Source organism: Fundulus heteroclitus, chromosome 24 (genome assembly GCF_011125445.2).
Source record: "Fundulus heteroclitus isolate FHET01 chromosome 24, MU-UCD_Fhet_4.1, whole genome shotgun sequence".
NCBI lineage: Eukaryota > Metazoa > Chordata > Actinopteri > Cyprinodontiformes > Fundulidae > Fundulus > Fundulus heteroclitus.
The window spans coordinates 1,049,137-1,064,129 of NC_046384.1; the positions used below are offsets into that span (position 1 = coordinate 1,049,137).

The 14,993-nt window shown below is 39.9% G+C and overlaps 1 protein-coding gene and 1 long non-coding RNA gene across 4 annotated transcripts; one reads left to right on the forward strand and one right to left on the reverse strand.

Annotated features, from left to right (window-relative positions):
- The first annotated feature begins 2,495 nt into the window (after positions 1 to 2,495).
- On the forward strand, positions 2,496 to 11,664 carry LOC118557850. 2 transcript variants are annotated; one of them, XM_036128318.1, is made up of 21 exons: positions 2,496 to 3,501; positions 3,624 to 3,748; positions 3,978 to 4,010; positions 4,138 to 4,224; positions 4,468 to 4,539; positions 4,819 to 4,907; positions 5,282 to 5,384; positions 5,480 to 5,573; positions 5,686 to 5,735; positions 6,018 to 6,093; positions 6,263 to 6,337; positions 6,481 to 6,555; positions 6,699 to 6,773; positions 6,917 to 6,991; positions 8,412 to 8,441; positions 8,707 to 8,751; positions 8,841 to 8,895; positions 9,386 to 9,576; positions 11,053 to 11,185; positions 11,324 to 11,481; positions 11,576 to 11,664. In XM_036128318.1, the coding sequence occupies exons 1-20, from the start codon at positions 3,492 to 3,494 to the stop codon at positions 11,478 to 11,480; spliced, it is 1,650 nt and encodes a 549-aa protein (XP_035984211.1). In that variant the 5' UTR covers positions 2,496 to 3,491; the 3' UTR covers position 11,481; positions 11,576 to 11,664. The 2 variants fall into 2 exon arrangements, with proteins under 2 accessions (XP_035984211.1, XP_035984210.1); XM_036128317.1 differs by having other exon boundaries at positions 2,496 to 3,748.
- LOC118557890 lies at positions 11,489 to 14,784 on the reverse strand. Of its 2 annotated transcripts, XR_004928082.1 has the most exons (5): positions 14,712 to 14,784; positions 14,327 to 14,423; positions 13,921 to 14,022; positions 12,518 to 12,619; positions 11,489 to 12,423 (listed from the first exon to the last, which is right to left on the reverse strand). It is a non-coding gene; the product is annotated as an uncharacterized LOC118557890 (long non-coding RNA). The 2 variants fall into 2 exon arrangements; XR_004928083.1 differs by lacking the exons at positions 13,921 to 14,022; positions 14,327 to 14,423; positions 14,712 to 14,784 and adding an exon at positions 13,579 to 13,660.
- Between the last annotated feature and the right edge of the window lie 209 nt (positions 14,785 to 14,993).

Here is a 14,993-nt window from a genome sequence, read left to right on the forward strand (position 1 = left end):
AAAAGCGGGTCATGCTAAATTAGCCGAGCTACAGCGTTACTCTTTCAGTTTTAAATAAAACATAACAGTAACAGACACACTTACCGAGGGAAGTTGTTGTCAGCTGTTTTATGCACTGAACTTTCTGACCTGCTGGTTTACATAAATCCAAAGAAAACCTTTGACTACCGCTACTTTCATTCATGCATCTGTGGTCAGTTTGAGATTTTCTTTTAAAATTTAAAGTGATTGAACACCGATAAACCTCAGACTGGTAGATTTCCGCTTTGCAAAGACCCGCCCTACTCTCCTTCTGATTGGCTAATGTCCTAGCTCTGCCAGATTTCATTGGTTAAGCGCAGCTTCTGTTTAAAATCTTGAATAAAAAGTCTACACCGAACATTTTGCGCTCATTTTCCAAATGACGAAAGTCCCTCACAGCGACGGAGAACATTAAACCCCTGATAATATTACTTATTCAGATCAGAAGGGGGAGGAATGTATCCCCCCCCCCAGGGATAAAACACGAATGACCAGAGGGGGGGTCGTCACAACCAGAGGGGGGAAAAATCTCCCCCATCCCCCCCAGCAAATCGCACCCTGGTAATAGTGGATAATCTGCCTCCCTGGATGATTTCACAGCTAACAGAACGCCAGACCTGGTGTACCTTCTATGAAGAGAAAAAAAAGAACAAAAAGTTAAAATAAAAACAAACGATGAAAATTGAAGATGTTCTAACAGATCCATGCGGTCTAAAGTAAAAAACTTTTAATTCAAAGTTAATGATAGAAAAGGCTGATAATGTGTTGAGATAACTAAATCTAATTTAAATAAACAACCTAATTAATAGTTGACGAATAAATAAGTTATTATTGAAGAGATGAATAAATAAGCTAATTAGGAGATTTACATGTATGTCTAATTGTACAATTTAATTACTCCTTACATGTAATGTTCCTTTATGTGGTGAACCCCATGATTCAGCCTAACACAGAGTAGCATTTACTTTTGAAGAATTCAAACTGCTGAAAGTACTTTAAATATAAAATTATTACATACTGTTCAATAAATTATAAGCTTTTTTTAATTAAGAGTATTTTTCATTTGAAGGTCCTTTAGTGAGGGCAACCATCTTGGTGAAGAACAGTACTGCCACCTCCCAGTTTTTTGACGTTTTTTCGCGGGATCGACTGTAGAGCAAGTCCCAATGCCATATCTGTCCCCTTGTAAATAAATATCCGTTTTCATGCCAAAATATTTTTTTAACCCCTTAAACAAAGATAGACATGGTATTAAGCATTTAAAATAAAAGTAATACTAATTTTACATTTTAGAGATATAAAAAGACAATAAATAAGCATTAAAGTACGGTTTATGGGTTGGGTTCTGCTGTGTTATAAGATGAGTATAAAACTCATCTTTAGAACCAATCTCTGCTCAAAATGGTGATCTGCACCACCTAATCTACTTTCAGCAGTTATCATCAGTTATTGCAACCGTGAACTGCAGAAAATACGGGCAGAGCGGCTCCTTCTGAGTTTACTCTCTGCTCCTGTCAGGATATTTCAGCATAACTTAGTTTAGAGCCCAAACAAGCCGCTTTACTTTCAGAAACAAGCCCAAAAAAACTGCAACCCGCAACTCATGAAATATACAAGTGACTTTAGAAAAAATAAAACCAAAGTTGCATAAAATAAGTGGGCTTCACATCAGTGAGCATTCTTTCTAAGTGTGTCGTATCCCTCCGCCGCTCTGGTCGGGTAAACAAATGTTCCGGCAAATTCTACATTATGAAAAAGAAAAACCTACTGAAAAGTCTCACTCTCATGTCATCTTGAAGACATTCTTCTTCTAAATGTTGGCTACAGACGACGTGTTTTCTCTCTGGCCAGAAGTTTGATGGCAAATCCTCCCTCTTCACGTTGGTAATCCAGCAAAACAGCCCGTGGTGGATGATAAATCGGAAAGGTGGAAAAAACAAATGTTTTTTCCACCTTTACCTGATGTATTGGAACATCCAACTGCCATGCACGTGAACATTGTTGCTTCAACAATATCTCTCACGAATTTCAATGGTAAAGTCCTCTGGAAATCTCAAATAATTGTTTCTGATCGCAGCTGTGTACAACAGCTCCTATTAAGTTTGATTGTAAAACGCAGATGGGAGTTTTGCTTACTGAAAGATGTTCTGAGGGCAGAAACTAATGGGATTGGTTCAATCAGGCAACCAATCAGAACAGAGGAGAGGCGCGCCTAACTAATTTGAAGTTAGCGAGAGAAGCAAGCGGTTGTTACTGTTTATTTTCATGGTCGCATTTCTTGCTTAGCTCTAAGAACCATTGAGAAGGTAAGTTAATTTTCTTGTGAAATAAAAGTGTGAAATACAAGTGCTAAATTCACAGTAAAATTGATAGTAGTTTATTTTCGTGTGTGCATCTGTGCACCTTCATTCATACCTAGCAGGCTGCGGATTGACTGAGCAGGCTGAGCTAGCCTTAACGTTGTTTCAAGAAGCTGTAGCAGCTAACGTTAGGCTAAGTTAGAGAATTATAGATCTAAAATGAAAATGGCTATGTGGTGTCTGTTATTAACACGGGGCAACGTGTTTTGGACATGCTAAAATGATTTTTCACCGGACTAGCCTGAAGTAAGCTAGCAGCAGAGTAACCTAAATCATAATATGTCCGAGGGCAGTTCAGTCTTTCTCCTGGTCCCAGGGCTGAAGTAATATGCTCCTGCTCTCAGGGCAGAGTAACCTAAAACATAATATGTCCGAGGGCAGTTCAGTCTTTCTCCTGGTCCCAGGGCTGAAGTAATATGTTCCTGCTCTCAGGGCAGAGTAACCTAAAACATAATATGTCCGAGGGCAGTTCACGCTCTCTCCTGGTCCCAGGGCTGAAGTAATATGCTCCTGCTCTCAGGGCAGAGTAACCTAAATCATAATATGTCTGAGGGCAGTTCAGTCTTTCTCCTGGTCCCAGGGCTGAAGTAATATGCTCCTGCTCTCAGGGCAGAGTAACCTAAATCATAATATGTCTGAGGGCAGTTCAGTCTTTCTCCTGGTCCCAGGGCTGAAGTAATATGCTCCTGCTCTCAGGGCAGAGTAACCTAAATCATAATATGTCTGAGGGCAGTTCAGTCTTTCTCCTGGTCCCAGGGCTGAAGTAATATGCTCCTGCTCTCAGGGCAGAGTAACCTAAAACATAATATGTCCGAGGGCAGTTCACGCTCTCTCCTGGTCCCAGGGCTGAAGTAATATGCTCCTGCTCTCAGGGCAGAGTAACCTAAAACATAATATGCCCGAGGGCAGTTCACGCTCTCTCCTGGTCCCAGGGCTGAAGTAATAATAATCCTTGTCTATAGGGCAGAGTAACCTACTTGTAATTTCTGAGGATTTTAACTCTTCTGACATATAATGGGATATTTGCATAGATTGACAGTCCTTATATATTTGACCTAGGGTGTTTGTTTAACCTTTATTTCTTCTCATAGTATCTCCAATTTTGTTGGAATGATGAGTGGTGAGTTTTTATTTTATTTTATTATTGTTGGTTTGTTGATTTTGTAAAAAAAAAAAAAAAAAACTTAATCTTAAAAGTTAATGTGTGACATAGACAGATAATGCTGCCTTTCCCTCGTACAGAAATAGAGAAATGGGTGAAAAATGAGGCCCTTCCAGGGTACTTCCACCTAGGGGATGTGGGGCATTTTCCCTTGAGCCTTGCAAGTTTCCGTTCCCTTTATAATCAACACTGCATCTCTGATGAGGTTTGAATGTTTTATCAAAGGAATGTCGGATGCCTGCATATGTATACATACATACATGCATACATATTATGCATACACACTTGCATACACACATACAATGTTAGCCTACTGCAAGTCATGATGTCTCAGTGCCCACCCCTAAGGAGTGCATCCTCTCCAAGTATGGAACCACAATTCATCTTTTACTTGTCAATTGCTTTTTTCTAATATCAACATTTCTTGTCTGTAGATCATGGATGCCATGTTTTATCTGAAAGGAAAGGTAATGTGATATGCATACTTTTTACCACGTCATGTCGAGATCAAATCTTGGACTTAACCAAAAATTACTGTGTCTAGCATTGTAAATCCACACCTGCTTCATTCACAAATGTTGTCTTTTATTTAAGCATGATCAAACATGTGTCTTGACATCACATGTAATGACCAATATATTGGAGGGCACAAAAAGAGCCAGGAGCACCTACTTTGTGAAGGTATGATTAATTTCTTGACCAACACACTAGACTGGATGCAATTTATACACAACCTCACTCAAGCCTGCTTCATGCTGGGTGATAACATAGTAACCTGTATATGTTACCTAAGAATACTGTGAAGCCCTCTACTTATGTGGACAGTTGTGCTCTGATAATAAGCCTCTTTAACCAAGACTTGGCAATCATAATCCTGACAAGACAAGAACTACTGTATATTTTTCTATTACCCCATCTCCCCAGAATAACATTCTACACAGCAGTAGGTATATCATGGGCCCCTATTTGGAGAATGGTAACCACTGGACCTTTGTTGTAAGTAAACATAGTGCTTACTATGTAAGTAATGTTTTATTGTTTGTTAAGTTCTCTGATAATTCTGCATTGGGATAATGAAGTTATGATCGTCTTCTCCTCCAGTGGTCAAGGAGAGTCATTACTGTACATGTAATTTTCTCTCAAACCTGTTCCACCACTCCAGGTTCCAAACATAGTTCCAGTCTCTGTCCCTGTTTACAAACTTTACCAATGCTCTCTGTCTCTGTCCTGGTTTTTGTGCTTCAAATCACTAAAGTTACTGTTTCCTTTTTGTAGCATTTTGACCTAACCTCCAAGGTCATTACATATGCCAATTCTTTGGGTGAGTCTACGGATAAGATGTCCGCAATCAAAGACAATTGGGGGTAAGTTAGGGAAACGTATGCTGAGCGGGTAGCTCAGTGGTCTAAGGGGTTAGACAAGGAATCATATGATCGCTGGTTTGAGTCCTAGATGTTAACTTGATGTTGCACGTCGTGCCAAGACTCAGTCCACCCAGCTGTAACATGGGTACCAGCTTCTGCTGGGAGTTACCTACGCTGGGGGAGTGTACGGCTCTTGTCCGCTTAGCACCATGGAAACCGGACATAAGCACCGGCCCAATTGGCCTTCATGTCTAAGAACAACAAGGGTAGCTTATGCCACATATTGTTTCTTGGTCATCTCTGGTGTAGAGAGCAATGCTTCCAATTATTTTTTTTACATTGTTGTTAATCTGATCTTTTCCTTTGACTGTTAGAAAATTTGCAGAGGCTAGGCAGACAACTGGACCTTGGACTATTAAGTCCTTTAAACATGCAAAGCAAATGGACAGCGTGTCCTGTGGTGTTTTCACCATCATGGTAACATTTCACATACAGAATCATTTTGCCATGTCATTTAAATGTATTTAAGTATGTGAATTATCAAATCATGATGCTACACTTCACATTAACAGTTTGCAGAATGCCACCTTAGTGTCTCCCCCTTCAGGGACTGCTGTCTTTTCACAAAAAGACAGCAATTGACACAAGAGCTTTGGGCAGCACTAGGTAAGAGTATTAATGTCTTGTTGGGTACTTTTGCAAAGATTCTCCTTTTCATGTTAGTGACTTTGCTCAAGGAGGCATATCAAATATTCATTCAAGTACTTGTATCCCACAGATCGCACCAAACGATGTGGTTCTTGTGTTAAGCTGCTGCATGGCAAAGGGGTATACAATGTTTGATAACATACTGCGCTTACTTTGGCTTTGGCTACATTATGCTTTTAGAAATCAGTGCAGAAAGGAAATGCATTTAATGAGTGCTTGAAAGTAGTTCAGACTATGTTTGAGAGGAATTTTTACAATGATAACAAAGATATGGACCTGATGATACCAAACGCCCCTTGTAAATGCAATCATTTTAGTTATCTTTGGATAAGCAATTTTCAGATAAATTGTAACTCTTATTGTTATCGTCTAAACTTGATTCTGACATAATTGTGTTTTAAGGTTAAATGTGGTACCTGTAGTGGGCATTGCCACACTATGTGCCTGCAAAAGAAGGGCCTGTGTTTTCTTTGTGCTTGTAAGTTATCAGTTACACCTCTCAACACATTTTCAATCCATGATCTGAGTTCAGGGCTTACTGGCTGTACTGTATCTGTCTCATCCATGGCTACTGGCTAGATGACAAGAATCATCCCATGGCCTTTACCAGATATACAGTATGTGCTTATTCTGCTTTTTGCTGCTAGATGACTCTGACGTTGTCCAGGTGGACAACACGGAAGAGGTTGTTGTCGTGGAGAAGGCTACCTACACTCAGATGGGTAGCTGCTTGTTTCTCTCTGCTGTTATTCTTCTCATCAGAGCTGCTCTGGTTGTACTTTATCTGTCTCATCCATGCTAGATAATCAGAATCATTCCATGGCCTTCACCAGATATATGTGCTTATTCTCCTTTTTGCTGCTAGATGACTCTGACGTTGTCCAGGTGGACAACACGGAAGAGGTTGTTGTCGTGGAGAAGGCTACCTACACTCAGATGGGTAGCTGCTTGTTTCTCTCTGCTGTTATTCTTCTCATCAGAGCTGCTCTGGTTGTACTTTATCTGTCTCATCCATGCTAGATAATCAGAATCATTCCATGGCCTTCACCAGATATATGTGCTTATTCTCCTTTTTGCTGCTAGATGACTCTGACGTTGTCCAGGTGGACAACACGGAAGAGGTTGTTGTCGTGGAGAAGGCTACCTACACTCAGATGGGTAGCTGCTTGTTTCTCTCTGCTGTTATTCTTCTCATCAGAGCTGCTCTGGTTGTACTTTATCTGTCTCATCCATGCTAGATAATCAGAATCATTCCATGGCCTTCACCAGATATATGTGCTTATTCTCCTTTTTGCTGCTAGATGACTCTGACGTTGTCCAGGTGGACAACACGGAAGAGGTTGTTGTCATGGAGAATGCTACCTACACTCAGATGGGTAGGTGCTTGTCTGCTTTACTTCCACCCTTTCACACGGCACTTGAACGGTTAGCCCGAGAATTCTCGTCGCAATTCAAAATTCCACTGGAGCTCCAAGCAGATTTGTACACGCAGCCTTATAACGCTATTTACAGCTCTTCGAGTCACGGTAAACTTTTTTTTGGTACATAGCTAATTTAGATACACCAATGGTGTGGGTGCTTGCGTTTCTTTAGGAATCCGTCATCTTGGTTTGTACAGAAATTAATATTAAGTGACATACACACAGGAGGGCAGAAACATGGATCTGGTGTTAATATGGGTGTTCCGATAGCTGGTGGAGAGTGATGTGCTGCTGAAGAACCCGGCAAAGCTGTGACAATTATTATTGTTATAATCATAGTACAGAAACAGCTCTTATTAAGGTGCTAAATGACATACGTCTCAACACAGACTCTGGCAAAACTTCAGTGCTTGTATTACTGGGCCTCAGTGCAGCCTTTGATACAATTGACCATAGCATACTCCTACACCGGTTGGAACACTGGCTTGGACTATCAGGCGGAGTGATCAACTGGCTGAAGTCCTATCTGCAGGAGAGAACTTTCTTTGTTGCCCTTGGTAATTACACCTCATCTCCAGCAGCCTTGACGTCAGGTGTCCCCCAAGGGTCTATCCTGGGGCCACTTATTTTTAATCTCTACATGATCCCACTGGGTCAGATTATAAAAAAACACTCAGGTTTCGTATCACAGCTATGCAGATGACACACAACTTTATTTAGCTCTGTCACCCACTGATAAGAATCCCCTTGGCTCACTGTGTGACTGTCTTGACCAAATAAATAGGTGGATGTCCCAAAACTATTTGCAATTTAACAAAGAGGAGACTGAAGTAATTGTATTTGGGAGGAAGTATGAAAGAGACAAAATGACTACACTTTTTAGGACAAAAGTGCTTGTTAAGACTAAAGTCATAATTGATAGTGACCTCAACTTTGATGATCATATGAGAGCTGTAACTAGGACATAATTTTATCATCTGAAAAATATTGCCAATCTGAGAGACCTTATGTCCCAGTCTTACCTGGAAAAGCTTGTCCATACTTTTATCTAAAGCAGGCTAGACTATTGCAATGGGCTCTTCATAGGACTTCCAAAAAAGACAATTAGACAGCTTCAATTAGTTAAAAACGCTACAGCACGAGTCCTAACAAAGACAAGCAGAAGAGAACATATCACCCCTATACTTAAGTCCCTGCATTGGCTGCCAGTTTCTTTTAGGATAGATTTGAAAGTATTGCTACTGGTTTTTAAAGCACTGCATGGGATGGGGCCAACATATATATCAGACATGTATGCAAGTCTGTTGGCTAGTCAGCCTACTTTATATAGACATGCTGTTACACAATATCATTGTTTCTATTTATGTATCAACAGAAGCAGAGACCACAGAGGAAGGAGTTGCAGGTAAAACTTTTTAGTTCTGAGATTTATTCTGTGAGTTACAAGATCATCCCTGTTCATGAGTAACTATACCAGAATAACAATTTTACCATTAAATACAACATTACGTTTATGTTCCAAATGACACTTAATTAGCTTACACCTATTCTGGTCTTGATTAGCCTAGGTACACACACCTATCTACAAATGCACCCACACACACACATACAGAGATCTTTGAAACTGTTTGTTCCCTGAATGCTGTTCTGATTTGTCTTAAATACATTAGATGGTGGCCTGGCACAAGAATCAGCAGCCGCAGAGGGGGAACAAGGTAGGAAGATACTGTATTATGGTCATCATAGTTTTGGGCATGAAATGAGGTCACATTAAAATAACAACAATATATTTTCACTTCTATAGTATTATTTGAAGTGGAGAGTGTTCTCAGAATATCTGATGGGACCAAGGCCAAAAGGTAATTTTGTATGTCATCACTATCAATATTTCATACATTTACATAATTATTTCTAATGAATAAATAGTTCCAAACAATAACTGTCTACACAGGTCTACACATTGCGCCCCTCTCCCCCCAAGCATGCTATTTGATTTTGCTCTGCAAGCAGGGATTAAATGGAAGTTCAAATCTTTGCCTCAGATAGGTCCAATCACAGAAAATGGTGTGGGTAGCATTAAGCTGATTGACTGTACAGTAACATACAGTCATTTGATCGCCATTTGTTAATGCCACCTTCAATATGAGCTTCCACCTAGATATACTGGGCCAAAGCTGGGAATACAGAGTCATGTATTTAAGAAGCTGTTGGGAATGACTTATGTAGAACCCTTTTAAGGTCTCCTTTATGTGTTGTCCTGTACCTAAAGTGTTGCCTACTGACATTTCTCCAAGGTTGAAGATTGTTTTAACTCAGTATGCCTGCTTAAAATCTCCACTGATATTGCAGATATACAGTGACTAGGGAGGAACTGTTTAGAAGGTGTGGGTCACCAGAGTGCTATTCATCCAATGCTCTGGTGGCCTACTTAAGGAAAGGCAAGAGCCAAAAAGAGGTGCTCGTGGCCAAGTTGCACAAGTTGGAGGTCAAGCCAGGACCACGAATCAAGTTGTCAACAAGTGTCAGCAAGTTGTGTGAAGGTAACTGAGGTTTAGAGGTTAAAGGAAAATTCCGGTTTTTAGCACTTTAAGGCCGTTTTCTGGTTTGTTTTGGATGAACTAGGGTGGTGGACACCGAAATTTTGACGATTGGTCCTGTCTCGACTTTTCTGACTCGTTTTGAATCGCCTTTTCGCTTCTCAAGGTGGCTGGCAATAGGCATACTGTAGTAGGTTACTCAAACACGTCCTAAAACAACCCTTAATGTTCGTTTTCAAAACTGTGCAACTCACTGAGTGGTTAGTGGAGTTGGTTGACTATTAAAAGCAAATATATCGGCGCAATGTATGATTTGTATTTGAACCTGAAGCATAGACGGTGGCGCAGTAATATCAGAGTCTTCCAACAGAAATAATTGGGATTTTACAAAATACCAAATTAAAGACGACAGAAACTGTATTTCGCTACGCTACTTGTTTTGGAACATCAACCAACTCCACTAACCACTCAGTGAGTTGCACAGTTTTGAAAACGAACATTAAGGGTTGTTTTAGGACGTGTTTGAGTAACCTACTACAGTATGCCTATTGCCAGCCACCCTGAGAAGCGAAAAGGCGATTCAAAACGAGTCGGAAAAGTCGAGACAGGACCAATTGTCAAAATTTCGGTGTCCACCACTCTAGTTCATCCAAAACAAACCAGAAAACGGCCTTAAAGTGCTAAAAACCAGAATGTTCCTTTAAGAAGATGAAGATAGAAAGTAAGGGTAATTCGATTTACTGATTTACTGTAGTCTACTACAATGTAATTAAAGCAACATCAAAGAACTTTCCCTCTGTCGCACGCACGCTATTTGTTTACCCAGCACCGGCTTAGCAAATAACGATGTCCACAGACAAGGTAGAATATGTTGCACGATTTATGAAAGTGCGATGTATTGCGACATCAGATGCGAGGCAAATTTGTAGTTTCTTATGTCTCATTTCATCGAACTACAGATCCGCTAGCCCTGGAAGCAAATGTAATTTGCTGCCGCTAGGGTGCGTCTAGATTCTAGGCTACAGATACGCTACCCGATCTGGCAAACTTACGTAGTGCGGTTATAGCCGATAGAGGGCCGCAAAGCAAATTCAGAAGTGCCGATCACCCTGTTACAAGTTGATGAACCACTGAAACTATTTTGGAACCATTATTTTAAGGTACAAAAAAGTCTTTAGTGTTGCTTTAATGCTAAAATATATTATTCAGGTGCACACAGATTAAAACTTTTGCTGAACTCTTGATAGACTTGCCTTTGGCTTTGAGGGAACCCTTCCCTTAGTTGATTTAAACCAGTTGTATGAGTACTAATGTGTGCAGGCTGCAAATCAAAACTAAAAGTAGTTTTCGTTGTAACCACCAGATTAATACCAGCAGCAAAGAGCAGATAAAAGATCAGATTTTGTATCGAGACATACTTGTCATTAAAGTTACTGTTTACATTTCTCTAAATGTAAATATGCAATTGTATTTTTGTAGAGGAATGTGTGACCCTTTCAGAGGATCTGAACTACCTGGCAGCAAAGTTCCTCCCCATCACCAAAATCAGCCAGACCTGTCTGGAGGAGGGTGATGGATTACATGAGGCCATTGCAAAAACTGAAAACTGCAGGTACTTGTGCTTGTGTACAGTTATCATTAGACTTATTACATTATCATTTGACATCCTTTGAATAATTGCATTATTTCTCATTGTTGTCATGAAAATCAATGCCTCCACCAAACTATACCATTTACTATACATTTGCAGGAAGACACTGGGACACCTCCTGACCACCATGGAGGCCAATTGGCAAGATTATGGCCTGGCCACTCATGGCCTTGGTCCCCAAATGTTGAAGGGCACCTTTGCCCTGATCGACACCTGTCTGGCCAAAAAAATTGAAATTTTGAAGACCCAGAAATAAAGTGAGATATTGATTGTACACATTTATAATTCTTTATTTTCATTCATATACTGCATTGATGTATTGCATATTCTCTTATTCTTCTCCTACCATAGAGACAAACAAGCCAGTCTCCAACCGGCCCAATAACTGTACATCAAGTGTTCAACATGTTCAATAAAATCAGTTTTTTGAGTGGAGTCTGTTGTGTATCCTTGTTCTTCTTTTTAGTTGGAAGTTCTCATGCTTTGTTCTTTTCATTTGTTGCCTATATGCATGTAAAGCCACAATTTTCTTTTTTTTGGACACACTGGTGAAGTTGCTGAAAGCCAGCTTGTGTGCTCTTTGTACAGTGTTATACAGGTCATGGCTTGGCTTGAAACTATTTGAACTGCACCACTCTAGTAGGTCTGTCAACATGGCATGTATAGACGGTTTCTGTTCAGCTTCAGGCTTTTGTGACTGTACTGTGTTTTCTGAGTGTGTGGGTAGCTCTTGAGGTTGGAGGATATTTACAACATGTAGACAGACACATTTTTCTCTGTGACTATTTGCTGTACACGTGCACAAAGTTGGATTTTTCAGACTGACAACACTAATGCTTCCATCACTATGGAAGACGGTTACGTTTTCATCATTTTTGTGGTACAGTTGACTGTTGATTACTTTTTCTGCTTCTGTATTTCGCATTTTCTCAATATCCATCCCTCTCCTCTGTGCCTCTGTCTTCACTAAAATGATGTGCTTACACAGGTTACCTATTCTGAAACTTTCGCAATCACACATAAAGTTAACTAAATTGACAGTGTAGAAGTTGGGACCAGATTCAGATTTTACAGAACATTTTCCACTTTCCATGTTTAAGTTTGAGCCAAGACCCTTTTCAAGCATGACTGCAGCTTCCTTAGCAGCAGCGGAGGTGTCCACTTTCAGCCTTCCAGCAACTGTGAGGTCATCCATGTAACTGCAGTTAGGGGAAAATATATTATTTTCAAAGATACAAGAGGGTATGAAAGACTAGGACAACAGAACCATGACACTAAAGTAAAATAACTAACCTATAATACTTCTGCATATCTCCACACAGCAAATGTAGAAGTTGGTCAACTCTCTTGTTGGCCTGGCCCCGTAGAAACTGATACTTCAGTGTAAGGAAGAATCTTAAAAATAAAAAAAGGCAGTATGTAATTCACATGTGATGAGCAAGGTATTTTTAGATTTGACAGCAAAACATCCACCATGTCAGCTATGCTTAAAAAGGAAAAATGAGTACTTTATATAAGGTAATTGTTACCATATTCATATTAACAAAACAATACACAAATGTATACAGTTAGGCCGTGGGCCAGAATCTGTAGGGTGACTTTTTGTATGAACTGTCAGGGGGCAACTTTCTTCCACCGGTATAAGTTGCTACACATAGCAGTGATCTCAAAACACCAATGTTCCCTCGTTTTCACTTGCACATTAATAAGTTATAGCCGATAAAAAATATAAACTGTTGCGCTCCGGTCCAAGAGGTCACGTGATCATTCATTTTCTAACACGCTTATCCCTGCTGGGTTCGTGAGGGGTGCCGGTGTCTATCTCCAGCCTTCAATGGGTGAGAGGCGGCGTATACCCTGGACAGTGTCTATCTCCAGCTGTTAATATGAATATGGTTACAAAATGAATGATGGACGGTCTGGGCTATTTCTTTTTCCTTGGCATAAAGATCTTTGCCAACTGGTGCCAGAAAATGCTATTATTGGGCTTTCTTCGTCTGGAAACAGATGTTTACAACCCTTTACGGGCGCAGCCATGATGAACTGGTTGAACTCGCTCAGCTGACAATACAGCGATCTGATTGGTTGAGCAGCAAAAATCAAATCACGTGACCTCTTGGATCGGAGCGCCACAGTTTATATTTTTTATCGGCTATACTTATTAATGTGCAAGTGAAAACGAGGGAACATTGGTATTTTGAGATCACTGCTATGTGTAGCAACTTATCCCGGTGGCAAGAAAGTTGCCCCCTGACAGTTCATACGAAACTTATTAAGGAGACGTCCTACAGATTCTGGCCCACGGACTAAATACTGTTTTTTAAAATATGAATGACAAATGGTTAGTATAATACCTCTCTGCCTTGTTGTTGGTCTCACTGCTACAGTGAAAGAATGTTCTGCCAAAATTAACCCACAGCTCAGCATAAGGGAACCAATGGGTCTTTAGGTAGGTTGTCACATGTGTACTACCTAAATAGTTGTCAATCTCGCTGCACTTTTTAGCAGACACACTCAGAAATTCTTCTTCCTAAAAAACAGATTTTTGTCTCAGATCCTTCATCATCAATATCACTATTAAAGGATATTATATCAATTGTTCCATACAGTATACAGAATACAAAATGTATAATTTTGCTTTTGTTGATCACTTAATTGGTACTGGGCTTATGAATATTAAAAAAGAAGAATATTACCCTTAGGCATGCTTTCATGGTCACTATGGCATGTATGACCACATTTCTCTGGTCAGCTGTCAAGTGCCCTCCATCAGTCTTCACAAGCCATCTATTAACAGCCTATAGCAGCATACAAAAATGGTTTTAGATGAGCTACCTCTCTGGCATGTTTCCTTTGGTCTTTGGCTAAAATATCATGTATGTTTTTGGCACAGAACCGTCTGCTAATAAAATAAAATTTAAACATACACAAACAAATGTGGCTTCTTGTGAAATCCCTTACTGTACCTTTAACATAATTAAAACTATTTATCCAGAAAATACCTACCAGCTTCACTTTTTCTGTTTGTCTATTTGAATTTTAACTGCACAATATTCTAAATTTCCCTGTCAAAAAGTAATACAGTGTAATCATTTACTTCACCTGAAGCACATGGAACCAACAAAGGAGAACCTTTGCATCTGGAAAAACATGTTTGACGGCATTGAGCACCTTTAGGTCACGGTCAATCATTACGGACCTATACCATTTGAAAAAAAAGACAAAAGAAAAAAAAGTGAGTTGTACCACACCCTGCTAGGAAAGAGAACAAACAGGCCTTCAAGTCATACATTTCCAACGGTAAAATATTTTGCCTAAAAGGCCTACTTTAGCTACTAAAGTACACTACCATTACAAATTCTGAATAATTGGGACGGTAACAGGCTTCTTTGTGCAGTTTCTTTAAAATAAATATTGAATGTTTCCAATACAGTGGTTTACTTTTAATAAAGAACTGATTACAACATACACATTCACTAACACTGACCTTGGATAAAAGCTAGGATTGCTTCGCTGAAGCTCCTGTATGCAAAGGCTTAGTGTTTCACTTGATTCCTTGCTCATGATAAATATGCAAATGGTACACCTCTTCCGGTTTTATTGATCAACAGCAGTGCGTAAAAGGCATAGCCATAGGCTGTAATGCCTTTATAGGAGGCGTCCATGAAAACCATGGGATGGGGGTTCTCTTCCAGTAGTTTTTTTTGCGATGGTGTTTGAACAACTATGATAAGGGGTTGCTGGTGGATGAGTGGCTGATAAAAACAAA